At 57.9% G+C, this 27,904-nt stretch overlaps 3 protein-coding genes across 6 annotated transcripts; all 3 read left to right on the plus strand.

The window, feature by feature from the left end:
- Positions 1-1,300: 1,300 nt before the first annotated feature.
- On the plus strand, positions 1,301-9,081 carry ICAM3 (intercellular adhesion molecule 3). 2 transcript variants are annotated; one of them, XM_082731862.1, is made up of 8 exons: positions 1,301-1,399; positions 2,293-2,384; positions 2,948-3,214; positions 6,766-7,071; positions 7,409-7,696; positions 8,047-8,301; positions 8,455-8,703; positions 8,800-9,081. In XM_082731862.1, the coding sequence occupies exons 1-8, from the start codon at positions 1,332-1,334 to the stop codon at positions 8,991-8,993; spliced, it is 1,719 nt and encodes a 572-aa protein (XP_082587988.1). In that variant the 5' UTR covers positions 1,301-1,331; the 3' UTR covers positions 8,994-9,081. The 2 variants fall into 2 exon arrangements, with proteins under 2 accessions (XP_082587988.1, XP_082587989.1); XM_082731863.1 differs by lacking the exon at positions 1,301-1,399 and adding an exon at positions 1,963-2,076.
- A 108-nt stretch (positions 9,082-9,189) lies between these two features.
- RAVER1 (ribonucleoprotein, PTB binding 1) lies at positions 9,190-23,487 on the plus strand. 3 transcript variants are annotated; one of them, XM_082731860.1, is made up of 14 exons: positions 9,190-9,570; positions 11,092-11,158; positions 13,468-13,937; positions 17,350-17,541; positions 17,716-17,845; positions 18,193-18,287; positions 19,042-19,129; positions 19,433-19,644; positions 19,741-19,834; positions 19,910-20,046; positions 20,810-20,884; positions 21,384-21,524; positions 21,918-22,001; positions 22,113-23,487. In XM_082731860.1, the coding sequence occupies exons 1-14, from the start codon at positions 9,301-9,303 to the stop codon at positions 22,257-22,259; spliced, it is 2,202 nt and encodes a 733-aa protein (XP_082587986.1). In that variant the 5' UTR covers positions 9,190-9,300; the 3' UTR covers positions 22,260-23,487. The 3 variants fall into 3 exon arrangements, 2 of the variants coding, with proteins under 2 accessions (XP_082587986.1, XP_082587985.1); XR_014312106.1 differs by lacking the exon at positions 19,910-20,046; XM_082731859.1 differs by having other exon boundaries at positions 9,192-9,570; positions 19,741-20,046.
- Positions 23,488-23,686: 199 nt separating this feature from the next.
- On the plus strand, positions 23,687-27,737 carry FDX2 (ferredoxin 2). Its single transcript, XM_082731876.1, has 5 exons — positions 23,687-23,871; positions 23,958-24,012; positions 24,216-24,322; positions 27,095-27,182; positions 27,312-27,737. The coding sequence occupies exons 1-5, from the start codon at positions 23,718-23,720 to the stop codon at positions 27,466-27,468; spliced, it is 561 nt and encodes a 186-aa protein (XP_082588002.1). The 5' UTR covers positions 23,687-23,717; the 3' UTR covers positions 27,469-27,737.
- Positions 27,738-27,904: the final 167 nt, after the last annotated feature.

The following is a 27,904-nucleotide window of genomic DNA, read 5'->3' on the forward strand; positions in this document are numbered from 1 at the left end:
ACCTGAGCCAAAGGCAGATGCTTAACCACCTAAACCACCCAGGTGCCCAAAAAACCCATTTTTTAAGGGGCACCTGGGTGGCTCAGTCGTTTAAGCATCTGACTCTTGGTTTCAGCTCATTCGTGGGATCAGGTCTAAGAGATAGTATTTCTGGAGTCTGAGAAGGCTCAAGACTTTTTTTACTAGAAATTGATTGCATCTTCACTTTCCATTTTTTAAAAAAGGGTTTTATTTATTTATTTGAGAGAGGGAGAGAGCACATGAGCAGGGGGAGCAGCAGAAGGAGAGGGAGAAGCAGGCTCCCCGCTGAGTAGGGATCCTGATGCGGGGCTTGATTTTAGGACCCTGGGATCATGACCTGAGCCGAAAGCAGATGCTTAACCGACTAAGCCACCCAGGTGCCCTAAATAGCCTCTTTGAAGAAATGTCTATTCAAGTCCTTTGCCCATTTTTAAATAGGCTTTTTGTTGTTGTTGTTGAGTTGTGTTGTATTTGCATCCCCCACCCCAAGAATATTGAGCCCTCATGCTAAGGCTTTTAGACCCTCCTAGAAGTCCCCCCATTGTCCTCTTGAAATGTTGCCTTACAATCCCACTTTATCACCTCAAGGACAGTGCCTGCCTGGAGATCCCCTATTAGCTTCCTCTGTAACTTCCAGAAATTTCTCTAATCTGGATATTAATCCCTCACCAGATAATATAAGTTCCCCCAGCCATGCCAAAGTGATGCGTTCCTATGAAACCTTTTATAAGTCAAAAATGGCCTAAAGTGAAGAAGTAATTATGAATTTATGTGGAAAAAAATTGTTAGTGTTCCCAGATGCAGAATAAATGGGGAGAAAGCCCCGATGCTCGCAGACGCAGGTCAGAGCTCCGGCGGCTCGCTGCTGGGATGCTGAGTGTCCTCCTGGGGAAGGACTTGGGGCGCCCCTCCCACTGCGTAGTTGGGCACCGTCCTCTGTAACGTCCACTAGGAATCCAATGCTGAATACTATTTTCGCTTTTAATCTTTTCTCCTAAAAAGGAAAATTCTCTTCAGATTTCCTTTGGTTAAAAAAACAGGTACTAATGAAGATCTTTCGTAAAAGCCAAGTGGCGTAATGGAACTTTAGAAAAGGGAGGGAGACCAGGGTTACTTACAAATACTTTTGATTTTGGTTTTAGGCGCCCTCTCAGGACTTTAGGGGAAATGGACGGGGGGGGGGGCACCCCCGACCTCCCCGCCCCCCCACCCCCCAGGGCAGGGCAGCAGGGGAGAGACCCAACTGGAGGGGGGAGATGTTCCAGCTGAGAGAGCAGGGGGCGTGGTCTCGGGATGGGGACAGTGCGTGGATGCTGGCTGCCCTCGAGGACCTCAACAAGGTTCCTCTCTGGAGCTCAGATCAGAGACACGAGACAAGGTCTGAAGCTCGGGAGATGGAGCAGGTGGAAGTGGGAGGGCCCACCTGGGTCCCCAGACCCTTTTCTTGGGGTAGAGAAAGCTGCTGCCCCTGGAGGAGGGGGCAAGGGGAGGCAGGGGGGCTCTTGAGGATGGAGGGAAGGGCCAATTATAAGTAGCACCTTCAGCTGGATTCGGCCCAGGATTTGGCTCTACTCCAAACACCCCGCCTCAGCAGGACACACAGGAAATGGGGGGATCCTCTATGATCTTCCGAGTTAAAGCGCCCCCACAGTAGCCACTCAGACAAGTCAACGCAGAGCCAGGCACCCGGGCCCCTTCAACGTGGTTTCTGTTCATTTTCATGTCTCTACTCATCTTAGGGCACCCTCATTATCTCCCCCAAGTCTCTTATTTGCCTCATCCTGGGAATATCAGGTCCCCATGCTAACGTCTTTAGATCCTGCCCACAAGTCCCTCCACTGCCCTCGTGCAACCCCACCTCATCACCTCAAGGACACTGCCTGCCTGGAGATCCCCTGTTAACTTCCTCTCTGGAAACCGAGCACCCCCTTCACCCAAGTTCAGCAGGAAGGAGGCGTCTCATCACCTCCTCCAACGCACCCCAGGCTTCCTAGTACTGAGCACGAAGGAAGCCAACTGTGTTAGCATTTCCTGTCGATCACTGGGGGCCATGGTGTGAGTCAGGCCTGCCCCGTCCGAGACCCACCAGCAGCCTCTACCTCGCTGGGGTCCCCCCCACTCCGGACCCCCTGCTCTTCTCCGGGGCTGGCCGGAAGAGCCGCCCCTGGACTTCTGCAGTTGTAACACTGTGGCTGGGCTTCCGTCCCGTGGGGGCCACACCCACTCCCCCCCGGCTGCCCTGGACCTCATTAGGGCGACTTTCTCCTACAGGCTGGCCACCATGGTGCTCCCGGGGCTGCTGCCCAGGGCCTGCGGGACTCCACTCATCTCCCTGCTTCTCGTCTGCTGTCTGCTGCCCCCAGGTGAGGCAAGTCAGGCTGGGGAGGACTGGAGCTGGGGTACTGGCGGAGGGCCGGCAGGGTGGGGACGGGAATTGATGAAGCAGAGCTTCCCTCACCCCGCTCCTGGCCCTGTAACACTTCCCTAAACTCGCATCTGACAGGTATTCACCCAGCGGCCTCAACAGAGCAGCTGTTTACCTCGGCCTTCAGGGCTCCCTGATGCCCTGATGCCCTGTGACTTGCCCCGCCCCACCCACCCACAGACTCCTTCCCTAGACCTCTGTCTCTACTTTCCCCTCTGCCGGGATCTCTTCCCTTTCACTCAGAACACCCCTACTACTTTCCCTTCAGAGCTGGCCCGATTTGCCTCCTCCTCCAGGAAGCTTTTGTTGGCTCACTTCCTCCTCCAGGCTGGATCAGGGTCTCCCCTAGCCTTCTTCAGGGCTTTCCCCAATTCCTGACCAATCATCTGTCTTCCCCACTGGACTGAAGCGCCACAAACGCAGGGAGGTGGTGTTAAGAGGGGGGCGCTGTGGGGGGCTGGGGAGAGGCACCGGCCCATAGTGTCCCTCTGCTCCCCACAGGTGCCCCAGGACAGCAGTTCCCGCTGAAGGTGGAGGTCCAGAGCCCCGTGGTGCCTGCCGGGGGGTCCTTCTTGGTCAACTGCAGTACGGATTGCCCCAATCCCAACCTCATCACCCTAGAGACATCCCTATCCAAGGAACCTGTGGGCAATGGCCTGGGCTGGGCGGCCTTCCAGCTCTTCAATGTGACTGGTGACACCCAGGTCCTCTGCTCTGGCTTCTGCAATGGTGTTCAGATGATAGGCTTCTTGATCATCACAGAGTACCGTGAGTGACGGAGCCTGGAGGTGGGACCAGCCTGGGGCAGTAGTTGGGGGGTAGAGAGCGAGGGGTGTGGGGGAGCAGGGAACCCTGAGTCTGCAGAGATGGACCAGGGCTCTGACCTAGAGTGTGGACCTGGGCGTGTGTGTGTGTATGTGTGTGTGTGTAGAGAGAGAGAGGCGCATCTCAACCATATGCCAAGGCAACAGCTGCGGAATCAATTTACTTGGGTCCCATCAAGCACTTTTTTCGACGACATCTCCTTCTTTTCTTTCTCTATTTCTTATGGCAGGTAATAAATCATGTATGTGGTTTCAAATCAAGAGTTATAAAAAGGCATCAAAGTCAGAACCTCCATTCTTCCTAGTGCTGGCTGTGATGTTTTCATGTGGACACTGGGCGCTCTTTCAGTCCGTAAGCAGCCCCAGGCTGGGGGAGGAACCTCTGTCCTCATCTGCGAAGTCTCATTCCGCAGATGAGGACAGAGGGCTCAGTGGGGTCAAGTCGCTTGTCGGGGCTCACAGCCCACGAGTGGAGAAGCTGGTCATCTGGCTCTCAGGTCCTTGCTCCTAACAGCTGAGTCTTCCCCAATCCCCACCATTACCAGTTTCTTCTCTCTTTTTTTTAAGATTTTATTGATTTTATTTATTTATTTGACAGAGAGAGATCACAAGTAGGCAGAGGCAGGCAAAGAGAGAGGAGGAAGCAGGCTTCCCATGGAGCAGAGAGCCCGATGCGGGGCTCAATCCTAGGACCCTGGGATCATGACCTGAGCCGAAGGCAGAGGCTTTAACCCACTGAGCCACCCAGGCGCTCCTGTTACCAGTCTCTTGTGCTTCCTGCCAGAGTTTCTCTGCATTTAAAGGAATCCAATAGATCAGAAAAGAGAGCACGCCCCTCCTGGTCCCAGCCATTTGGCGGAGCCTTCATAGAGAAGTGTGGTATATGCTTGGGACCGTGTGTGCGCCTGTGTCTGTGTCCCCATGTGCATGTCTGTGCATGTAAATACGTGTGTCATCATCTCTGCGAGTCTGTGTGGAGTGTACACAGGCGTTAGTGTCTGTCTGCATGTTTGTGTGTGCCTGTGGCGTGTGTGGATGTGAATGTGAGTGTGGGTAGGTCTGGCTCAGGATTTGCGCCTATGTGTGTCTCTGTGTGTGAGCGTGTGTTTCTGTGTCGGTGTGTATTTGTGTGTGATGGGCGTGGAGGTCTGTGTCGGGACACGTCTGTGCTTTTATGTCTTTGTATCACATTTCTGTGTAAAGTGCGGATCTCTGTGTGTCCCAGATACCTCTGTCCAGCGTTCTGCGGAAGCCTGTCAGTCCTGGCTTACAGGAGCCAAACGCACTCATCCGTTCGAGACCCTGAGTCACGCTGGGTAGCTTAAAAGCAGCCAGAGTAGGAGTATTTACACTGCAGAAATCGGCAAACGCTCCATGTTGGGGCTGTCCCACCCCACCCCAGCCCTGAGTTCCCAAGTGTTACTAGCATGGGCCCACAGGCCACCATCTCTGACCCCTGGTGCCTGAGGCTGGATGGGGGCCCTTTTTGTTAAATACTCTAAAATTGTAAATACAGGCTTCTCCTGCTTCCAAAGGAAAGCACTCCTGTGAAACCTTTTGTGAGTCAAAATGATGTAAAGTGGGTGCGCCTGGGGGCCTCAGTCCTTAAGTGTCTGCCTTCAGCTCAGGTCATGATCCCAGAGTCCTGAGATAGAGCCCATCAGGCCCCCTGCTCAGCAGAGAGCCTGCTTCTCCCTCTCCCTCTGCTGCTCCCCTTGCTTGTGTGCATTTACTCTCTCTCTCAAATAAATAAATAAAATCCTTTTAAAAAATGATGGAAAGTGAAGAAGCAATCAATTTCTATTGAAGAAAATCTTGAGCATTCTCAGATGCCAAAAATAACATCTCCTAGGCTTTTCTGATACATCTTACGGACACATTTTGCTAACAGGCTCACAAAATAAATGGGGAGAAAGTCCTGATGCTCGCAGACGCAGGTCAGAGCTCCAGCGGCTCGCCGCTGGGATGCTGAGTGCCATCCCAGGGAAGGACCTTGGGCGACCCTCCCACTGGACGTGATATCTGCTGCCCTATAACCCCTCCCTGCAAAACCAACACTGAATGCTATCTATGCTTTTCACCAATTTTTTTTTTAAAGGTTGATTTATTTATTTGAGAGGGAGCACAAGCAGGAGGGGCAGAGGGAGAGGGAGAGAGAATTTCAAGCTGAGTCTGCACTGAACACAGAGCCCAACGTGGTACTCGATCTCATGACCCTGGGATCATGATTTGAGCAGAAACCCAGGGCTGGAGGCCTAACCGACTGTGCATAGGCGCCCCTGGCCATTTTCCATTCCTTTTCTTTTTTAAGAGATTTTATTTATCTGAAAGAGAGAGAGAGTGAGAGACCACAAGCCGAGGGAGGGGCAGAGGGAGAGGGAGAAGCAGGCTCTCTGATGATCAGGGAGCCCGTTGTGGGGCTGGATCCCAGGACCTGGGATCACAACCTTAGAGGAAGGCAGAGACTTAACTGATGGAGGCACCCAGGCGCCCCCTGGCTATTTTTCTTAAAAGCGGAAATCCTCTTCTGAGTTCTGCTTAGCGAAAACAGGTGCTAATTAATGTTGGGCTTTCACCAAAGTGGAGTCATGAACTTTTGGAAAGCGGGGGACACCTGCAGGAAGATGTTAGCTATTTTTCACAGCAGCCCGTGCACTGGCCTCCGTGTGATAGCTGAGATCCAGGCTTGAGTTGTCGAGGGCCCAAGATGCTTCCCTGAAGGGGGTCCGGGGTTTGGTCCGCATGCCTAGGAGGGGCACTGCAGCTGCTGCTGGGAGCAGACCCAGCCAGCCTGGGGCTGAGCAGTCCCTCAGGGCAGTGCCAAGGCACCCTGAGAGGCTGCCCCAGAAGAGCCTTGAGTGCCTGGGACTGACTGAGAAGGCCAAGGCCAGAGTCCAGGCCAGACGCTGGGAGGTGGGCTGTGGGAGTCCCAGGCTGTGACATCAAGGAGGCAGGGAAATACACAGGGGCCTGGAGTTTGGGTGACTCACCTTCTAACCCTTTCTGGCTCTGTGTCCTTGAGTAGATCACCTTACTCTCACCTCTCTGGGCCTTGGTTTCCTCAACCGTAAAGCAGAAGGATACAGAGATTTCGCTTGGTTGCTGCGTGCAGGAAGGAGGATGACATTTGGAAAGTCTAAGGAACACTAAATAAACAGGAACTTTTATAAGTACTAATAACATTGTCAGTGGTCATAAATTAGTCCCCTTTCTTCCCCCCCCCCTTTTTTTTCTCAACTGTGAATTTCTCAGGAACAGAATAGAAACTGACTTCTCTTTCAGTTCCTGGCAAGGGATCCCACAAAACAGGAAATAATAATCATGATGTTAAGGACAATAGCAAACACTTCTGGCACAGTACTCAGCCCTCCCCATTTATTAACTCAAAGTTCAGTTCTGCCCTGGGCCACCCTCAGCCTTCTCTCCGCTCCCTGGGGTGGGAGCTGTAGGGCTGGCTGGTGAGTACAACGCTCCCCACTCCCAACCCCGCCCCAGGGTTCCCGGAGCGTGTGGAGCTGTTACCCCTGCCCCGCTGGCAACCCGTGGGAGAAAACCTCACCCTGCGCTGCCAGGTGGCAGGCGGGGCGCCCCGGAGAAACCTCACCGTGGTGCTGCTCCGCGGGGAGGAGGAGCTGAGCCGGCAGCCCGCCGTCGGGGAGCCCGCCGAGGTCACGGTCACGATGCTGGCGAGCAGAGATGACCACCTCGCCAATTTCTCCTGCTGCACGGAACTGGACCTGAGACCCGGAGGGCTGGGATTGTTCCAGAACAGCTCGGCCCCCAGGCAGCTCCAAACCTTTGGTGAGGGAAGAGACTGCAGAGGGTGGGTGATGAGCTGAGCCAGAGAAGGGGTACCCTGGCCGGGAGGTTTCTTGCAAATGGAGTGGACTGGACTTCAGCGGCTTCTGGGAAGGGATGCCCTTGGCCACTGAGGACTGTGCAGCCTCAGCTGGGAGACTCATGGCCCGGTAACTAACGAGAAGTCTAAGGGGGTGTGTCCTGGGAAGGGGGTGAGCCAGGCCGCAAGATATCCTGGGAAAGAAGGACCCTGGTTCGGGACAGTGAGCATTCCATGGGGAAAGGGACGCCCAGGGCTCTGGGAGACCTTCCTCCTGCTCACGTCCGCCCTTCTCCCCAGCACTGCCCGCGACCACTCCACACCTCACTGTCCCTCGGTTCTTGGAGGTAGGAACGACTTGGTCCGTGAACTGCACCCTGGATGGGTTGTTCCCCGCCTCTGAGGTCCAGGTCCACCTGGCGCTGGGGAACCAGACGCTGAACTCTACACTCGAGAGTCACGAGAACACGATCACAGCCACAGCCACAGCCACAGCGAGTATGGAGCAGGAGGGTGCCCAGGAGATTGTCTGCAACATGACATTGGCGAACGTCAGCTGGGAGGCCCGGGAGAACATAACCATCTACAGTAAGAGGGGGTGGAGCCAAGACAGCAGGCCCGCGGAGACAAGGGGCGGGGCGTCAGTATCCGGAACGGAGTGACATATATAGGGCGGAGACTAAACTGGAGAGGTGGGGTCTGAGCCAGCAGAGAGGAAGGGGTTGTCGTGTGGGCGAGGCCTAAATTACCCGAAGGGTGTATATGTAGCAAGATTACCCCAAGCTGGACTGGGGCGGCGGGGGTGGCGGGGGCTAGGGGCGTCGCACAGAGTAGCATAAAGGCATGGCCTGGATACTCCAAGAAAGAGGCAGGTGGAGGGCGGGGACAGTCCTATGTGAGGGGCGTGGTCAGTGACCTGGGAAATGTCCCGTCTTTAGGCTTCCAGGGGCCCATCCTAAACCTGAGTGAGCCCAGCGCCCCCGAGGGGACTGCAGTGACTGTGACTTGCTTGGCCGGACCCCGAGTTCAGGTCACACTGGATGGAATTCCAGCTCCGGCCCCTGGACAGCCTGTCCAGTTTCAGCTAAACGCCACCGAGACGGAGGACAGGCGCATTTTCTTCTGCAGTGCGACCCTCCGGGTGGATGGGGAGATCTTACACAGAAACAGCAGCGTCCAGTTGCGTGTCCTGTGTGAGTAGGTCACTCTGATCTTTAAACCCTTGCTCTCCTGGTTTGGTGGGAAGTCTTGTGCTCGCTTCGGCAGCACATATACTGGTTTGGTGGGAAGTCTCTCCCTTGCCCCACTGTGCCTCGAGTGTGTCTTATCATTGGACTGTTCCACAGACGGTCCCAAGATTGACCAAGCCAAATGTCCTCAACGCTTGACGTGGAAAGATAGGACTACCCATGTCCTGCAGTGCCAGGCTCGGGGCAACCCGGACCCCACGCTGCACTGTTTCCAGGAAGGCTCCCGGCTCGAGGTGCCCATCGGGATCCCATTCCTCGTCAGGTTAAATCATAATGGAACGTACTCCTGCAAGGCGGCCAGCTCACGAGGCACACACACTATAACCGTGGTGATGAACGTTTTGGGTGAGCCAAGATGGGGCCGCGGGTATAGACGGGCAAGCCCGGGCGGGGGCGTGGGGCGGCAGAGCGTGTGTATTTATTTCTTGCTTCTCTGCATAGATCGGAACGCCCGCGCCGTCAGCATCGTCCTGGGGATGTTAGCGGTCCTGGGCGTGGTGACGATCTGCGCTGCCTTACTGTACGTCTTCCGGGTCCATAGGCATGGTGGCATCTACCATGTGAACCAGGGGAGCACTTCGTTTCCTCTGACTTCTAGGCAGCCCGAGGAGTCTGCGGGGGAGGATCCATCCTGAACCTCCAGCTGGGGTAATGCTGGACCAAAGACGATGGGGGGTTTGACTGTATCCCCGGATTCCGCACCAATAAAGCTCTCAAAATCCGAAGTCTGTGGCTTGATTCCACGTGTGCTGAGGAGCTCACCCACTGCGCTTGGCGTCCCTTGAGTGACATCTCTGTGGCAGCAAGGGGTGGAGCCTGTGGTGCCCAGACGCGACTTGAACGCTGAGAGGCGGGCTGGGCCTTAGCCAATGGGCTGAGGGGGTGGGAAAGGAGGCGGGGCTTATCCTGGCCAATCACCGGGCGTGCCCTCGTTGCCGCTCTATGCCGCTCCGCCCAGGCTCGCTGGTCCCAGAAGGCGCCGGGTTTCCCAAGATGGCGGCCGACGTGTCCGTTACTCACCGGCCCCTGCTGAGCCCGGAGGCTGGGGCCGAGGCTGAAGCTGATGATGCCGCGGAGCGCCGGGCGCCCGAAGAAGAATTGCCGCCGCTAGATCCAGAAGAGATCCGGAAACGCCTAGAACATACCGAGCGCCAGTTCCGTAACCGCCGCAAGATACTGATCCGGGGCCTCCCGGGGGACGTGACCAACCAGGTATGGGGGGGGGGGGAAGCGTGGCGGGAAATACCACCGTGCGCGTGCGCGGGGGGAACCGGGCGACACCAACGCTGGCCTGCGCTGGGGGCGTCGGCGGGAGAGTCCAAGCGCGGGATCAGTGCGGGATCGGGAGAAACCAAGAGCAGGATGTGGGGGTGGGGGTGGGCAGTGATGGAGGGAGAAACCAACTTTAGACTGAGGGAGGACGTTGCTAGGGGCGACCACAGGCTTGGACGAAACCAAGTGATTGAAGGGGGGCGGGGAACTGGAAGGGGGCGGGCAACTTTGGCCTGGTTGGGGGATTGTGAATGAGCTGCTATATTGGGACTGTGGAAGTATGGATGGCAGTTGCTCCCTGCTCTGATTGTGTATTGCCCCACCCCCTCTCCTATGGGTAGGCGGGATGTATCCAGAAGTTTCAGGGTTCACTGTAGTATACCTTTCCATAGCACGCGCTTATCGACCCCTCTGCGACATCGGAAGTTGTAGTAGCTCCTGGGGTCTTTCTTCCCCTAAAGCTTCTGGATTAATGCGGAAAAATTGAGTCTAGTTCCCCCAGCTCACAGACCTGCAGGCCTCCCCCACTGTTCTGTTACCCCTCCCTTGACTGATCTGGCCAGGGCTGCCCTTCTTTTGGGGCCTACATGGGGTAGGGCTTCCCAGTGCTCTTTGGACCCAAAGAGATTGCATCTAGTCGGCCCTGCCCTGCCACAGTGGGATGGGTTCTTTCTCCCTGCTGCTGAGAAATCTCTGCTCTCTGACCCACGTGCACATCTGCCACTGACTCTCCCTAACCACCAGTAGGCGCATGGCTGGTGGGGTCTCAGAGTGTGGTGAGGGGCAGACTTGAGGACACACCTGGGGCAGGTGCCACTAAGTATGGTCTGTTTTTTTCCTAGAGCTGGCTCTCCTAATGCCTACCATCTCTCAGTTGGGAACACTCTCCTCAGGGTACATGGTGTGTGTCTGGCAGTAGCAGGCCCCAGAGTTTGCTCACGAAGCTAGCTTACCAGAAGGCCAGCCCTGTCAGCAGGAGGAAGTTGGGAGGCATGTGAAGCTATGCACTGTGCTCTTATTAAGTACACAGTGTCCCCAGTTAGGTACCCCCTGGCTGGCATTTTCTCTGCTGCCCTGACCAGCTGCATGACCTATGACATGTTTCTTTGCATCCCTGAGCCTCAGTTTCTTCATCTACAAAATGGGTTAATGCCCAATTTGTTGGGATGTTGGAAAGAGTCAGACTTGCAAACCAAGGTTCAGATGGATTGAAGTTACTTCCCTAAGGACATACAGCAGACCTGGGACTTGAACTCAGACCCATCTGACTCTTCAGTTGTGTTGTGTTAGTTCAAAGCATGGAGTCTGCAGCTAGGCTCTGAATCCTGGCTGTGTGTGTTCCCTCGTTTGTGAGATGGGTATGCTGATTGATCTGCTTTCATAGGTGGTCCATGTGGAGGTGGCTCTGGGTGGGTGCCTTTAGCCCCTGGTGACTCTATCCTTTGGCTTCTCTCTTCACAGGAAGTGCATGATCTGCTCAGCGACTATGAGCTCAAGTACTGTTTTGTGGACAAATACAAAGGGACAGGTTTGTGCGGCTGTGGGTTGGGCTAGTGGCAGGAGGTGACAGTCCCTGAAACTGGGAGGGTCTAGGCCCAACATTTCCTGTCCTGAACCTCAGGCCCAACATTGTCCCCTAGGCCATATAGGACAGACTGTTGTCCCACTCTGCCTCTCATCCTGGGTGCCCATTGTGGGGCAGCCTTGGCCTTCCTCCCCTGGGCTGCCTAGCCAGATACCTGAACATTGGGCTCCCCACTTGCCCATGCCATTCCCCCCAGCCAGCCAGTCACCCAGGCCTAGTCTGGTCCTCTCCTTCAAGTCCTCCAGAACAATTGGCATCCCTTAATTCCCTCAATTTCCATCTGACCCAGTCTCTGCCAAAAAGGCAGCATCCCTCTGATTCGTCTGCCCCTATGATTTCATGTCTTCCCCCCAGTAGCCAGCTCTGATCCAGTTGAAAATCTGACCAAATCCAGGTGTAACCTTCATTGTTCTTCTCTCTCTTCAACATCTCTGAGGCTCCTGCTGACACTATGGTGCAGGGATGGGCCCCGGCCTCACCGTCCCCCTGGGCACCCATCATGTTCTCGGCTGTTCCCTCTGCCAGTGCTTTTAGCTGTCCACTGTGCCATCCGGGCGGCATCGGGCAGCTCTGCATTGTGCTCCGAACGCCCTGCCCATCATAGCACTGTCACGCTGGGCTCTTGTCACTCTCTCGCTCACCTGCCTCCTACACTTCGTGGCTGGCTTCCTGAGAACAAGGAGGGGTCTTGTCAGCCTTGGCGCTCCCTCTTCCCCTGCCCACCAGGCATGGGAGGCTCACTGTGGGTGTCTGTGCCTGCCAGGCATTGTGCCAGTATTAAATCTACTGGGGCCTTTCCTTGCAGTGTGTAAGATGGGTGAGGAGCTGAGGACAGGTAACTCCTTGCGACCCACCTGGCAGGCTAGGAAAGTTGTTCAGATCTTGGGTGCAGGAGGCAAACGGACCTGGGTTCAGGTCCTGGTCTGGCCACCCTCTGTGGCCCCAGGCAAGTGATTTACCCTCTGGAGCCTCAGTTTCTCACCTGCAAATTGGGCATGACCTGCTTGGGTTAGCCACGAGGCCAAACCTGTTAAAATATCTAAAAAGCTGGGGGTGCCTGGCACCTAATGGGTGCTTATTAATATAGGTGGAGGCAGTGCATCAAAAGTATTTACTGAGCACCTAGTATGTGTGTTTGCCGGGCATCAGGGATCCGGAGGTTAACTGACGTTCTCATTGATAGACTCTTCCAGCAGTGGTGACTGAATGTTGTATGCCAGCTACCGGGTACATAACTGTTAATCGAGTGGAGAATAGTCTGTAGTCTGCAGACAAGGGTGTTATTCAAATAGCTGCAAACATGGAGGTTTGCACGCGTGCATGTATACACACACACACACGCACGCACACACACGCGACCAGAAGCTCCAGATCTGCAACAGGAAAAGTCAGGCTAGGCTTTGTGGGGAAGTGATGTTTGAAGGGCAGATCGGGTTAACCAGGCAAAGCAGCATGGAGGTCTGGCTTCCAGGCTCAGGGAAAAGCGGGAGCAAAGGTCCGGGGCCGAGTGGGCGTGGCACGGTCCAGGAAGTAGCCGTGAAGAGATGGGAGAGGAGTTCAGCAAGGCTGGTGGGCCAGGCCGCACAGGACCCACTGGCCCCTGTAATGAGAAACCAGCCCTAGACAAGGACGCGATGCCATCTGATTATCCTCTTAAAAGGCTCCCTGTGGCTGCTGGGTGGAGAGCAAACGAGGCATGGCGGTGGGACTGGATATGAGAGGTGTTGGTGGCCTGGAAAGGTGGTAAAGGAAGGGTGCAGAGCAGGGCACTGGGGCTTGCCTGCCTGGGTTCAAGTCCAGGCTCCTCGATGGGGGCAGGGGGCACTGCTCTGGACCTGTTTCCTTGCTGGCCCAACAGGGGTGGTCAGGAGTAAGTTCTCTCATTTCCCATGAAGAAACTGAGACCCCAGAGCTCCCCAGAGCCATTCAGGGGCTGGACTGGAAGCCCAGGCCCCAGCGACTACATCCTGAACCACTGCCACACAGCCCCTGAGTTAGATGCATGTAGGACCCAGCCAGGCACACACTGGGTGAGCCCTGCTGTGGGTGGGGATTGGGGACGAGAGCAGGGAGCAGGGCTCAGGGAGGCAGGAGGGCCCCGCACCCGGGCCTCAAGGCTGCCAGCCATTCCCTCGGCCGGTCTCTGACACGTTCTGGTTGTTAGGTATTCTGAGGTCATGCAAGGTATAGAGGGAGGTGGGGGGGCTTGCCCCTCAGGGTGCCTCCTGAGCCTACACCCCCTTCCGCTGCAGCCTTTGTGACCCTGCTGAACGGGGAGCAGGCAGAGGCTGCCATCAGCGCCTTCCACCAGAGCCGCCTGCGGGAGCGCGAGCTGTCGGTGCAGCTGCAGCCCACGGACGCGCTGCTGTGCGTGGCCAACCTGCCCCCCAGCTTCACGCAGCAGCAGTTCGAGGAGCTGGTGCGGCCCTTCGGCAGCCTGGAGCGCTGCTTCCTGGTCTACAGCGAGCGCACCGGCCACTCCAAGGGCTATGGCTTCGCGGAGTACATGAAGAAGGACTCGGCCGCCCGTGCCAAGTCGGACCTGCTGGGCAAGCCGCTGGGCCCGCGCACCCTCTACGTGCACTGGACGGACGCCGGGCAGCTGACCCCCGTGCTGCTGCACTCCCGCTGCCTCTGTGTCGACCGCCTGCCCCCCGGCTTCAGCGACGTGGACGCCCTGCGCCGGGCGCTGTCGGCGGTCCACACGCCCACCTTCTGCCAGGTGAGCCCTGGGCCTGGTGCAGGAGCCTGGGGGATCGGGGCCAGGGACAGAGTGCCTCGGATGGGCCCTTTGGAGTCACCTGCCTTTTCTAATCTCCTGAGTCCCTTTTCAGTAAAGCAGCGGCGGTGCCACTTTGAATGGGGTTCTTGTTAGAAAGGCCACGTGGTGTAGTGGGTGACAGCCCAGCCCGGAGCCAGATGGCTGGGGTTTAGATTCCTGGGCACCCTTTAGCGACTTGCTGAACCTTGGTGGCCTTGAGCCTCCTATCAAGTGCAGGTGAGGCCGCGTTTGAGAGAGCTGGGTGCGAGGCTGGTCACCTCTCTCTCCCATTCCCGTGTTCCTCAGACGTTTGCAGAGGGGCCTTGTGGCTCCCGGGTCTGGCCTTGGGGAGGCTGTCCGAAGACAGCCACAGTCCCGTGTGAGCCTGGAGGTCAGGACGTCCGGCTTGGCTAGATTCCAGCCCTGCCCTGTGGCTTTGAGCAAGTCAGTCACTTTCTGAGTCACAGTTTCCCTCCATAAAAAGGGATTCGGCACGTCAGGTCGGCAGAATGGTATCTGTTTCATCCGAGTGGCATGTGTCATGCACTCCAGTGTGCGTGGCTGGCCCTGTGGCAGGCACGGGGGTGTGAGAGCAGGCCAGACCCACTCCTCTTACCCACAGAGCCCCACGTAGGCACTCCTTCAGTACCCGCTGAGCGTGTTGCTGAGAATCCCTTCATCCTAGAACTGCCCACGGAGGCAGATAATAACCCCGTTTTCAGGTGGCACAAGTTCAAGTGCCCTACCCGGGGCTGTACAGCCAGAGGGGCGTGGCAGGGCCAGGATTGGAAGGCCACAGCCTGGCTCCAGGGGCCCCCAGGCAGCCTGACGGAGCTGCCGTACAGGCTCTAACCCCATATCCCCCCAGTTCTATGGCCAGGGGCGGCTCCCGCTTCCCTCGTGTAAATGGAGTATTGGGGCCTGGGGACTCCACTGTCTTAGAAAGCCCATGCCTCGCTCACTCTGCAATTGGTCACGCTGCTGCCTTCCGTGACGTACCTGCCACATGCTAGGTCCGGGTGGAGGGCTCAGGACACAGATGACATAGCTTGGCAGCCCTGTCCTGTCTTGCGGGGGTGGGACAGCAGGGCCTTGACCAACGATCAGTTCTCGCTCCAAGCCTCAGTTTCCCCATCTGGAAATGGGGCTAGCAGTGATTTGTGATTGAGTTATTATAAATGGCTCCTTGCTCATGGTTCCACTTAGAGTACGTGTCCTGGTTGAATGGAGGCCGGACTCAGGAGTGAGGCACGTTGAGGTTTGAGCCTTACTCTCCCTCTCTATGAGCCGTGAAGCCTCACTTGCCCTTTGACCCTTCTCTCTCTTCCCCTGCAAGAGAACATTTTGTTAGAAGATGTGCATCTGGGCCTTGGTCAGAGGCGAAGCTGAAGTGCTTAGTAGAGGCAGGCTGACAGCCGGAGCCCCCCTACCTGGGCACCCGGAGCAGGGGCACGCCGAGAGCACCTCCCTTCCTTGCCCCCGGGGAGTAGCGTCTCCTTGAATCCCCACAACCACCCTTAGAGGTGGGTTCCTTTTGGCTCCAGCTCACAGATGAGGAGAGCGAGGCCCAGGGCTGGGCATGTGCAGTGAGGTGCCCACACCAGCCTGCCAATAAGAGGGCCCTGGGGGTCGAGGTCCAGCCGCTGACCCCAGGGTCCCCCAGTCCTGAGTGGGGCACCCTCACCTTCCAAGAAGGCGGGACGCAGAGCTGGGAACTGGCCGTCCTGGTGGGGAGTGTCATTCTCAGTATCACCAAGCTGAGCCCATCAGGCAGCGCCCGAGCGGCCCACTCTGCGCACTCTGCCAGCCCCTCGTGGGCCGGTCTCCAGCGGTGCTGTAGACGCTAATAAAGCAGGTATCCCAAGGCTCTGGGTGTTGTCAGAAGCCTTCTCCGTTTTATTTATTTTTGCGAATGGACAGTCCAGTCCTGTTTGGAAATTCAGCAGGTGCAGAAGGTCAGTGGCAAAGGCGGCTTTGCCCGCAGCCCCTGCCCAGAGCCGGTTATGGTGTCTCCTTCCGGCGAGATTCTACCACGCATTTCAAGCAGATGCGTGCGGATGTCCTTGCGCTGCCCTCTGCCTGACCCAGATACGGCCGGGCCTGCTTTGGTTTGGTTCTTCCGCTTGGTCTTGGGAATATTTCCATGCTCAGACGTAAGACAGCTTTCTCACTGCTGTCAGGGATGCCCATATTCGTTTCGTGGGCCCTGCTGTCCTCTGTGGATGGACATGCATCGCTGGGGACCAAGGAGCATCACTGTTTCTTGAAACGGCCAGAGCCGCCCAGAGGTGGTTTCTTGAGGGCAGCAGCATGGCCTTGTCCGCTCCCAGCTCCGGCTCTGTGGCCCAGGCCAGGGACTGCCCTTGTCGGAACCCGTTTCCTCCCCTGCAGAGTGGGAGCGCTGCCCGTGCCAGGCTCTGCGACATGCTGGGCCAGCCCCCATGGCACCCAGCCTGCGGCGGGCACAGTCCGACCGGGCGCTCGCCTGGGATCTGCCTGCCCTGGGACAGCACCACCGTGCCCATTTGTTCCCTGAGCAGGTGGCAGGCTCACATGGTGGCACAGCCTGACCTGACCTGACGGGGGCGGGGAGGAGGGTACCTGTGGCCTTTATCTTTGTGTCTTGCTGCAGAGACAGACCCGGGTGGTGGGGGAGCGAACACGTGACACACAGCACATGCAGCATCCTCCAAAAACGTCTCCATCCCGGGACACATCTGACCCCAGAGTCTGCATAAGGGACTGTGGGCCTAACCCACAGGTTGCTGTCAGGAGAGGTGGGGGCCCTGACTGGCTGTATTCCTTCCCTCTCAACTGACACGTCTGGTCTTGAACCCGAGCTTGGAGGCCACGTGTTTCACCCCCAAGCTGTGTCCTTTCTCTCCAGCCCTGGCTGCGTGTCTTCAGCCTGAGGCTCAGTGGAGCAGTGTCAGAGCCACCCATCTCTCCCCACCCCAGCACCCCTTCACAGCTCTGTAACTCCACCTCCCTGCGCCTTCGTGTGCTTCGTGGTCCCCATCAGAGTCCCCAGGTGGCGCTGGTCTGAGGCCCAGGGCACTTGACCCATGCGAGGTGGATCCCAGCTTTGTGCTCTAACCAGCTGCGTGACCTTGGGCATGTCAACCTCTGAGCCTCAGTTGTCCGCTCTGAAAAATGGGTAGGATGCAGCTTCCTAGGGCCATCCAGAAGATTCGATGAGCTGTTGCAAGAACAGGGCTCAGAAGAGTATAGATCTAAAAACCCACCCCGTCTGGAGAGGTTCCCTGTCAGGAGGAGCCAAGTCTGGGCACTGTTGTCACTTCACATGAGAGCAGCCACTGCCACTTGGGTGCTCACGTCTTCCTCCCCGCCCCCCGCCCCCCTCCCCCGCCAGCTGGCATACGGCCAGGATGGGCAGCTGAAGGGCTTCGCTGTGCTGGAGTACGAGACTGCAGAGATGGCCGAAGAGGCACAGCAGCGGGCGGACGGCCTGGCGCTGGGGGGCAGCCACTTGCGCGTCTCCTTCTGTGCCCCTGGGCCCCCCGGCCGCAGCATGCTGGCTGCGCTCATCGCTGCGCAGGCCACGGTGAGTGCGTGCCTGGGAGGTGTGCCCCCGGGGGTGGGGGTGGGCACCCAGGGGCCAGACCCTCCTCTCTTGAAAAGTCAGGGTGTCAGCTGGACTCAGGATGAGAGGGACGGGTGAGCCCGCGGCCCTGCGGCCCGGCGGGGCTCTAAGCCGCTCTTCCCTCTCTCTCTGCAGGCCCTCAATCGGGGCAAAGGGCTCCTGCCCGAGCCCAACCTCCTGCAGCTGCTCAACAACCTGGGGCCCTCCGCCTCCCTCCAGCTGCTGTTGAACCCCCTGCTCCACGGCAGTGCAGGGGGCAAGCAGGGTAAGGTGGGGCCAGGCAAAGTGGCGGCCAGGGTCCGCAGCTCTCTTGGAACCCGGCGCCTCCATGGACTGTTTTCCCATCCAACTGCTAAGTGACTCGAGCCCATGAGCAGGGGCTGGAGGAGAGCACCACAGAGGGAGCAGGGCCCCGAGCCCCTCCCGGGGGAAGCAGAGCTAGCAGCAGAGAGGCAGGCTAGTGAAAGGGCCATCCCTCCCTGCGGCACACTCCTTCTGGTCCTCTTTTGGGGGATATTGGTTGCTTTCAGGGAGCTTCAAGCCCGGGGCTGTGCTTCACGGGGGCAGGCGCTTCCATCCTGGGTTCACCGCTCACTCCCCGATCTCCCCCAGGCCTCCTGGGCGCACCTCCGGCCATGCCGCTGCTCAACGGGCCCGCCCTGTCCACCGCACTGCTGCAGCTCGCCCTGCAGACCCAGAGTCAGAAGGTAACTGCACGGCCCACGGCCCTGGGCCCTCCGTATCCATACGCACACCCCGGCTCCATGTTGGTCCACGTCACACCCCGCTCGCATGTGCCAGTGGCTTCTCGTCGGTGGGGTGAAGGCAGGTGCTCAGGACTCCGGCGATGACACAGTCTGGGAGAGAAAGTCCAGGCTTCACAGGAGAGTCGCTTGCTGGTGTTTCACTCCCACCTTCTCAACGCACAGACATGGAGACCTGTACAGACCAAGATAACACACACACACACCCCTGTACACACACATCCACACACATGCTGCTGACCTACCCGGTTTGGTTCATTAGGGTCAAGTCAGTGACGTGGGGGTGTGTGACCATCACTGACAGCCTCAGGGGCCTGTGGGGCTGAAAGTGGCTCCACGTGTGGCTGTTACCCTGTGTTGGAGACTGTGCTTCCCTGATCATCAGCAAGGGGACCGGGTGTGGGACAGTGTGTGCCTGGGAAGGACCGTCATCTTACGTGTGTCTGACAGTGGCTGGCAGTGCAGGGTGGTGGGCCCTAACATCCTGAGCATAAGGTGCATGTCCCCGGGTCTTCCCGGGGCCTGGTGTGCTGGAGGCCCTCTGTCACCACTGGGTGGCCGGAAGGGTGATGGCTGGGATGTGGGAGCCCATGTCCGTGTGTGCCTGTGACTGGCTGGGCCTGCGGTCTGGGCGTGCTGGGTGCCTCCTGCCCGGGCCACGCTGGCCCATCTCCAGCCGATTGTGTTCTGTCTCCAGAAGCCTGGGATCCTGGGAGACTCTCCCCTGGGCGCCCTTCAGCCTGGGGCCCAGCCGGCCAACCCCCTCCTCGGGGAACTGCCTGCAGGTAACACAGACCCTGCCCCTACTCATCTTTCTGGACCCGTTCCCTCTCCCCCTTTCTGAGCCCCTTTCCTTACCGGGTGGGGGTGGATGACCCCATCTCTCTCTGGGTCTCAGTGACCCCAGCCGTCACTTGGGCCCCCACCTCCCAGGGTGGCCGGAAGGAGCCTGGGAGGCGACGTGCTTAGAGGGCTCTCCGCAGTGCCCACCGCGTGCGTACCTGCTGGTCCCAGTCCTAGGGGAGGCCCAGGACCCCTGGAAGATGGGTCCTTTCCGGTTGGGCGCCAATACCTCCTTCTCCCTGTAGGGGGGGCCCTGCCCCCGGAGCTGCCGCCTCGGCGAGGGAAGCCACCACCTCTGCTGCCACCACTCCTTGGTCCCTCTGCCGGTGACCGGGAAGCCATAGGCCTGGGTCCCCCAGCAGCCCAGCTCACTCCACCCCCGGCCCCAGTGGGACTCCGAGGCGCCGGCCTTAGGAGCCTCCAGAAAGACAGTGGACCTCTGCCAGCACCCCCTGGGGTAAGGCCCCACCCTGTATCCAGTACCAATCCGGCCTCCTGCCCTGCCAGACCCCGCCTGCCAGGGGCCCTCGCGAATCCAGCCCTTCCACCACAGGTCTCGCTGCTGGGGGAACCCCCAAAGGACTTCCGGATCCCCCTGAATCCCTACCTGAATCTACACAGCCTACTCCCGGCCAGCAACCTGGCGGGTAAGGAGGCCCGGGGCTGGGGAGGCACAGGGAGAAGCCGCCGCCTGGCTGAGGGCCACCTGCCTAACCCCCCAGCCCCTGGAGGTGGCGGCGGCGGCGGCGGCAGCAGCAAAGCCTTCCAGCTCAAGTCCCGCCTGCTCAGCCCTCTCGCCAGCACCCGCCTGCCCCCTGAACCAGGGCTGCCTGACAGCTGTGGTTTCGACTACCCCTCGGTGAGTACCTAGCCGCCGTGTGGTCAGCCCTCCCGGGGGCCGCTGCTGTGGCCCTTTGTCCCCTTAGAGCAGGTCATTCTCCAGAGCATTATTTCTCAAGTGCTGATGGCCAGGCGAGCACTAGGGAGATTGGGGGAAAGGTGCCACACACAGTCCCTGCCCCGAGTCACAGGTCTGTCTCTGCACATCAGACCTGCTTTCTGTCTGTCTGTCTCTCCTGAGAGGCGTTAGGCTGTGCTTCTGTCTCTTCGAGACAAGGCGCGGTGTCCTGTTGGTTTCTGTCTTCTCCCTTCTCCGACTCCTGTCCCTGTCCCTGGAGAGCTGTTCCTTCCATGATCCCAGCCCCCAATCCCAGTCAGCCATTGGAGCCCGGCCACTGGCAGGCCCCCTGTATTGTTTGGCCCACGCTGGATTAAAAACAAATAACAACTGAGATAAATGTTGACGCTAAGGTATAAAAGACCTCACACACCCCAGATGGGCAGCTGCTCCTGAAACACTGTGAACACCTTCCCCCACGGGGGCCACACGCCTTCACAGCAGCCGCCTCCAGGGCCGATGTGGAAGCCCTCCCTGCTGTGGGGCGCACACCCTGTCTCCTTCCAGCTGCCCAGCCTGCACTTGGAAGTTGCCCACACACAGTCGAGTGTGCCTCCTGCTGGAGGGGGCCAGACTTCCCCGGGAGCAGCAGAGCCCTGGAACTCAGCCAGGGGTGAGGCTGGCGTGGACTCCGACCCAACATGCTTCTCCCCCTTTCCTTCAGGATGTGGGACCTCGGCGGCTCTTCTCCCACCCACGGGAGCCCACACTAGGGCCTCACAGACCCAGCCGACACAAAGTAAGGGCTTGCCATGGCCAGCTTGCCTCCTGGGTGTATCAGTCAGCTCTTGCCGCATAACAAGCAGCCCTATCACTTGGTGGCTCAGAACAGCAGATACTTGATTTCTCCGTCACGGAGGCCAGCGGGTGGTTCCCTGGTGGCTCAGCTGGGGCTCAGTCGTCTGCGTTGGTTTTAGTCACATACCTAGCAGTTACTGGGCGGGGCGGTGGGGGGTTCAGCTGGGACAATGACTAGCTCCCGGAGCTCATTCTCCAGCATACCACCCTGTGAGAGTGGCCCACATATGGTGGTGGTAGCCCCAGGACTCCCCAGAGGAAGCAGGGAGGCCAGGCCCCTCTGCCTTTGCCATCATGCTGCTCGTCCCAGTGACCAAAGCTAGTCACTGGTGCAGGGGGCATTTTGGTGTCCAGGGAGCGGGTGGGGGTGCATTTCGGAGGGTCTGCAAAAGCAGGTGGAACTAGTCCTCTCTCTCATTCGGCCCGCCCCCTCTCTGCAGATGTCCCCCCCACCCAGTGGTTTCGGAGAACGGAGCGGCGGGGGCGGTGGGGGAACCCTCTCCCACTTCTATTCGGGCTCGCCCACTTCCTACTTCACCAGTGGCCTGCAGGCTGGCCTCAAGCAGAGCCACCTTAACAAGGTGAGGAGCTTCCCCAGCCACCAATTGCCCTAGGGACAGCCAGAATACAGGGGCTCCTGTGACCTTTGGTCCCTGGGTCCTGGCTGAGGTTGTGGCAGAGTGGGGTTCTAGGCAGGGCTGAGCTCAGACAGGCCATCCTCCCCACACCTGTGTTGTCTTGCCCCTAATATCCAGCCTTCCTGGTCACCTTTCACTCCCTCTCCAGTGGCCTATGGTGTGGGCGATATTAACCCCAGTAGACAGAGGACGAAACAGGCTCACAAAAAAAGAACTCCTCCTCCCCTAGCCTCCTAGCTGATGAGTGGCAGAGGCAGGATTCGAGCCTAAAACCCCTTCCCCTGGCCCTTGGGGACCACTTCCTCTCCCATTCCATCTTTCTCCCATGTCTCCCAGGCGGTCGGCTCCTCTCCACTGGGCTCCGGAGAAGGGCTCCTGGGACTCGGTCCCGGGCCCAATGGCCACAGCCACCTGCTGAAGGTACGGGTCATGAGGTGGGGAGGTGGGGGGTGGCAGCGAGGACATGCCAGGCTGGGGAGCAGTGGCCCCTGGATGGCCCCTGACTTGCCACCCCGTCCCCTCTGTCTCTAGACCCCACTGGGTGGCCAGAAACGCAGCTTTGCCCACCTGTTGCCCTCACCCGAGCCCAGCCCCGAAGGCAGCTACGTGGGCCAGCACTCCCAGGGCCTTGGGGGCCACTACGCAGATTCCTACCTGAAGCGCAAGAGGATTTTCTAGGGGGCCAGTGCCAGAGATGCTCAAGGGCCTGCACCAAATCGCTTTTGGGTTTTCTGGAGTTCTGTTTGTGTTTTTTCTTTCCCCCTTTCAGTAATAGAAAAATCTCTGAAAAGACTTTGTTGACCAACCAGCCGGAACCCAAGGAGTGTGGGGGAGTCTGGGGGCCGCTGTGCACCTCTGGCCTGCTCCCGGCATGGAAATTCTACAGCCTTAAGAGAGAGGGGCCCTCGCCTGCTCTCTGTCCCCTCCCCCATATCCACCTGTGTCTGTCTCTCTGGGAGTCCTCTCCTGCCTCGTCACTCCTGTATTTTGGCCTTTCGAGTGCCTTGGAGGTTCCCCTGACCTCCCGTGAGGATCAGAGACTGTCCCTTTTTTAACTTTGACAATTGACTTTTGTTTCCTTTTCTAATTTGTATTATTTTTTAAAACAATCCAGGACGACCCCCAGCTCTGATTCCTTCAAGGTCCAGCATGTCTGGGCCTTCATTCCACTCTTTTCGGTTTGAAATGGCTCAGCCCTCTTTCTCTCATGTCTGCTGCAGGCATGGCTGTGTCCTGCCCCTGCCTGCCCACTCTGGCCTGTATTCCAGCTGGGGGGCCCCAGGCCCCTGCCACTGTTCCCTTGCCTTCTGATGCCTTAAAGCCGGGTCCCAGGACCTGCGGTCAGAGCCTCTTAGATGCCGAGCTCCGGAAGCTTGACTCAGGACCAAATGGCTCTGGCCTGGGGATTGGGCCCCTCTACCCAGGGTCCCCACTCTGAGGACAGTAGAAGGCCAAAGCCTTGGTCTTGGCAAAACAACCCTATCATCCTTCCTGCCCAGGCCTAGGTGCAGAGACAGGTTTTCTCTGCCAGCTTAAACCAGTCTTGCTGTCAGTCTTTGGGAGTCGGGTATTGTGCATCTCACTGAGCCTCTGCTGTCTACCCCCTCCCCCGCTACCCCCATGTTGAAGATGAGCTCCGCCTCTCCATTCCCAGGCTAGATCACCTGGAGCTGGCCTCCTGTTGGCCCAGTGCCCAGTCCAGTAACTTCATGCAGATAAGCTCTGCCCCTGCCTACCAGCAGGACCTGTCGGCCTGGACCCTCCTTCTGGCCGGCTGGGCCACCAGCTTCCCTCCCCTGACTCTGGGGGGTCCACATCCACTCCAGGGGGGTGTCGTCTCCCCAGTCCTCCCTCACAGACCTTCCTTTGCTGAATTAAAGTTTGTAAGTAAATGGTTTTAAAGAAAGCAGAGCTGGCTGGTTCTTGGGACAAACAGTGGGCCTGGGTGGGTAGTCGGGGATGGCCCCGCAGGTCTTGTGGGAGCGACCCTGCCTGGCTCCCTCGCACTTTAGCAGTCCCTTCCTGGAGTCCTTCCTGGCACGCGCCCCACTCAAACGACAGTGCTTGTATTCGGGCAATTACGGGCCTCCCGGGTTGCGGGCCTGCCACTGGGCATGCCCAGTCCCGGGTCACGTGATGCCTGTCATGGCCGCCTCCGTGGCCCGGGGAGGCGTGAGTGCTGGATTTCTGCTGCGGGCGGCCCGGGGAACCTGGTGGAGCCGGCCTGTGGGCTCCTGGGGGTCCGGGGAGGCAGCGGCGCCAGTGACAACCAGAAGATTCCGCGCGACAGGTACCTGGGGCGTTTTGGGGGACTGCGTTAATCCGTCAGATGCCTGCGAGGCGCGCCGCGGCCGCTCACCCAACCGTGTTTTCCAGGCTCGCGCTCGGCGGGGGAAGAAGAAGCTGGCGGCCCCGACCGACCCGGGGACGTGTGAGTGTAGGGGGTCAAGTCCCCTCTTCTTTATCCCACGAGGCTCCTCTGGTCCCCACCTTGCCCTGCAGCCTCATCGCTGTGTCCCCTCTCTACCTCGTCCTATTCCCCTGACAGTCAAGGGGAGGGGAACTAAACCTAGACGTTACCTGCTCACCGCGCCCACCATCAAGTTTGGTATCTGCATCCCCATCTGTCCCCAGGGTGAACGTGGTGTTCGTAGACCGGTCAGGCCAGCGGATTCCGGTGAGCGGCAGAGTGGGGGACAATGTGCTCCACCTGGCCCAGCGCCATGGAGTGGACCTGGAAGGTGGGAACCCGCCATTGGGATTTGGGGAGGTCCTTATCCATTGTTTTAAAAACCCTGCAAATCACAGATATTGTTCTCCCGTGGCTTCCCATCAAACGTGGCTAAAATCTAGACTCTTCACCATGGCTCAAACCCTGACCAGCTTTGACCCTTCACTCTCTCAACAGCAATTTATTGAGCGTTTCTTAGAGGTCAGTAAAATTCCTACTCTCCAGGAGCTTGTATTCTCTCCTTCCTCTTTCTAATCTAGGCAAACGAGCTTTCTTGCTTGTTGCTCACACGGAAAAGCCAAGTTCATTCCTGCCTCAGGGCTTTTGCATTTCCTGCTCCAGACATCTGAAGTACTTTCCCACCAGAACTTCTGGCTCCACCTTATCCATTGGGTCTCATTCCTGACAATCTCATCCCCTCAGCCTAGCTGAAACCCCCACCTCCAGCCCCTCCGTCACCTTAGTGTGCTTTATTGTCTTCCTAGCACTTCTCAGTGTCTTGTTTCATTTTTGTCACCTGTCCTCAGAATGAGATCAGAAACCGTGATGCTACCTACCGGTTGCCTGTCATGTTATTTAGATCTAACCAGTATTAAATCTGTATTTGCTGAATAAAAGATAATCATAGCAGACATTATGTTAAGCGCATTAAATACCTACTTACTGACTGAATCTTCATGACAAGGTTATGTGATAAGGAAGACTGTTATCTCATTTTATAGGTAAGGAAGCAGCCCCAGGTTAAGTTGACATGCTTCAAGGTCAAGTAAGTGGCAAAACTAGATTCAAAGCCCGCTTATTTTAGCCACTGATCCATCGGTGCCACTCTTCTGTGTATATTGAACACCTACTGTGTGCTAGGCAGCAATGTACAAAACAGTCATGACCCCTGTCATTTCACGTCAGTTTCAACTTCACAGGGACTGTTATCCCAGGAGTAAACATGTAATTACATTGTGAGCAGCTGGAAAGGGCAGTCTGGAAGAAGGAGAAAAAAAAAATGGATAAGGTTATTTTTTAGGTGACTGTAATACAGAGCCTGATTTAATATCATCGGGGGTGGGGATGTTGGGGGCTGGCCGTGGCAGGCCTACCTCAAGTTCTGTTCTGGAATCCAATCCTAAGAGCCCACGACAGAGATTGGAACATGAGTTTCAGAGGCAAGTGGCCTGTGTTCAGGTTTTGCCTCTTACCAGCTCTGTGACTCTGATCAAGGTCCTTGACCTCTCTGGGCCTCTGAAGCTTCATCTGTGAAAGGGGACAGTTTATTTGCTGTCTCACTGGGCTGCTCTTGCACTTAGTGCTGAATGCCCGGCCCCTGGTGTGCCTCACTGGGACTCCAGTATTCGATAATCTTTCATTGATGAGGACTCCACTGAGTTGGGAATGGGCTGGGGATGAGATTCCTTGGGGACTGCCTGGAGCTTCAGGGTCCAGACATTTTATCTCCAGGGAGCATGGAGGGTGGGCCAAGTCACCAAGTCCCCCTGGGTGGTTCTGGGTTAGGAGGCTGCCTTGCAGCTTCATCCTCATTATCCAGCAAGTTGTGGAAGAGACAGAAATCTGTCCCATTCGCTTATAACCTGTCTCGAGCTTCCACCTGCCAGGCTCAGTGCCAAGTAACAAGAGAGCAGGCCAGGTTGATGGGGCACAGGTACACCCAGAGATTCAGATGGTAACCTGAGATCGTGGTAAGCGCTGTGCAGAAATTAGACTCCCCAAGGCCAGGCAGGGACGGAGGTGGTGTGGGGAGAGGATAAGAAACAGGAAATGGGGGAACAGTTGAGTCCCTGAAGGCAAGAACGTTCTAGCCATGGTAAAGGAGTGGAGAAAAGAACATTCTAGGGCAAGGGGGCAGCAAGGGCGGAGGCCCTGTGGTGGGGACGAGCTTGGTGCGTTGGAACTGAGCAGGGGCAATTCAGCGTGGCTGAATTGAAATGAATGAGGGGTCGGGAGATCTCAAGGAATGAGCTGAAGAGTTTGGTTTTATTCTGGCTGCAAAAAGGCCTTGGAAGGCTTTGTTTTATTTATTTTTAAGATTTTATTTATTTGTTTGACAGAGACAGCAAGAGAGGGTGAGTGGGAGAGGGAGAAGCGGGCTTCCCATAGAGCAGGGAGCCCGATGCGGGGCTGGACCCCAGGACCCCAGGATCATGACCTGAGCTGAAGGCAGACATTCAACAACTGAGCCACCCAGACGCCCCAAGGCCTGGGAAGATTTTAGACCCTGAGGGACATTATCCTCAAGCACATTTCTTAGCAACCAATCCAAAGGGTGGGAATGCGTCCAGGGGGAAAAGCCGCAAACTCCAGCTTCTGTATCTTTCAACCCTTATTTTCTGGTCTCTTCCCCTGCCACAATGGGTGTTGAGGAAGCGGGTCCCATCGTCAGGAGCAAGAAGGAGAAGGAAGCCCGTCTGCCCAGCAGCAACAGGGTTCCAGCTATGGCTTACATGCTGCCGGGACCCTGCCTGACCTTTCCCCTCTCAGCCACACTGAAGTCAAGTCCACGCTCATTTACAGTTCTGTGTGCACCGTCTGGTCCACAGCCTGCTGGGGGGGTCCTTGGGAGATGAGACACCCTAGACAGCCCTTTGCAAAACGTACATGCAGCTTGGGAACAGCTACTCGAATCAGTGTGGGGGGAGGTTTTGTCCTCGGTGCGGGCCCCTGACGGACAAGGGGCAAGTGGGGAAACAAAGGGCCTCTTCCGTCTTCTGTCTGTGCCGCATGGTGCCTCCGTGACCCTGCCCCTCACTGGCACCTCATCTGTCCCCCGCAGGGGCCTGTGAAGCTTCCCTGGCCTGCTCTACCTGCCACGTGTACGTGAGCGAGGACCACCTGGACCTTCTGCCTCCTCCCGATGAGAGGTGAGCGGGGCCCGCCCCTCCCCGCTGTCCCGAGGCCCTCCGGCGGCCCCAGCCTCTCTCCTCCCTGCCCTGGGGGGCCCCGCGCCAGCTGGACCACGCGCCCCCCCTTGACTGCTCTTCTCGCTCCAGGGAAGACGACATGCTGGACATGGCCCCCCTTCTTCAGGAGAACTCCCGGCTGGGCTGCCAAATCGTGCTGACTCCTGAGCTGGAAGGAGCCGAATTCACGCTGCCAAAGATCACCAGGAACTTCTACGTGGACGGCCACGTCCCCAAGCCCCACTGACACCGGCAGCCACGTGGCCCTGGGGAGTCGGGACCAGAGGAAAAACCCAAGTTGCCAGCCCAGCCCAGAGCACGGACAGGCCGGAGAGAGATGCTGGAAGCAACCAGAAGGCCAGAGCCCCTGCCTCAGAGAGATCCCATGTCCAGGCTCTGGTTTTGGGGGCCGCGGGGAGACCCAGCCCTGCTGGGGAGGCCTCCCCCCAACTCATGAGAATCGGTGTGGAGATAGGGTGGAGTCTTACCGGAGCAACAATAAAACCGTCTCACGGACCTCCAGTGTCTTGAGTGTCCTTGGGGGGAAGGGGACGGGGAGGGCAGGCCCTGGGGGGGGGGGTCTCTGGCCATATCTTCTGGAGCCCCACATCTCGCCCCCCCCCACACACAGTAGCGCTGGGGCCATGGGGGTGGGGGCGGGGGGTACAATTGAGGCAGAGACC

This window comes from Mustela nivalis (assembly GCF_964662115.1).
Source record: "Mustela nivalis genome assembly, chromosome: 1".
NCBI lineage: Eukaryota > Metazoa > Chordata > Mammalia > Carnivora > Mustelidae > Mustela > Mustela nivalis.

What these genes read in the sequence shown, in the direction of transcription:
- ICAM3 (XM_082731862.1), top strand. Translation starts at nt 1,332, where the DNA reads ATGCTGGCTGCCCTCGAGGACCTCAACAAGGTTCCTCTCTGGAGCTCA. An exon ending in CTTGATCATCACAGAGTACC is followed by an intron (nt 3,215 to 6,765) that starts GTGAGTGACGGA and finishes ACCCCGCCCCAG; the next exon opens with GGTTCCCGGAGCGTGTGGAG. An exon ending in CGTCCAGTTGCGTGTCCTGT is followed by an intron (nt 8,302 to 8,454) that starts GTGAGTAGGTCA and finishes ACTGTTCCACAG; the next exon opens with ACGGTCCCAAGATTGACCAA.
- RAVER1 (XM_082731859.1), top strand. Translation starts at nt 9,301, where the DNA reads ATGCCGCTCCGCCCAGGCTCGCTGGTCCCAGAAGGCGCCGGGTTTCCC. An exon ending in GGACAAATACAAAGGGACAG is followed by an intron (nt 11,159 to 13,467) that starts GTTTGTGCGGCT and finishes CTTCCGCTGCAG; the next exon opens with CCTTTGTGACCCTGCTGAAC. An exon ending in GTGGTTTCGACTACCCCTCG is followed by an intron (nt 20,047 to 20,809) that starts GTGAGTACCTAG and finishes CCTTTCCTTCAG; the next exon opens with GATGTGGGACCTCGGCGGCT.
- FDX2 (XM_082731876.1), top strand. Translation starts at nt 23,718, where the DNA reads ATGCCTGTCATGGCCGCCTCCGTGGCCCGGGGAGGCGTGAGTGCTGGA. An exon ending in CCCGACCGACCCGGGGACGT is followed by an intron (nt 24,013 to 24,215) that starts GTGAGTGTAGGG and finishes ATCTGTCCCCAG; the next exon opens with GGTGAACGTGGTGTTCGTAG. An exon ending in CCATGGAGTGGACCTGGAAG is followed by an intron (nt 24,323 to 27,094) that starts GTGGGAACCCGC and finishes TGTCCCCCGCAG; the next exon opens with GGGCCTGTGAAGCTTCCCTG.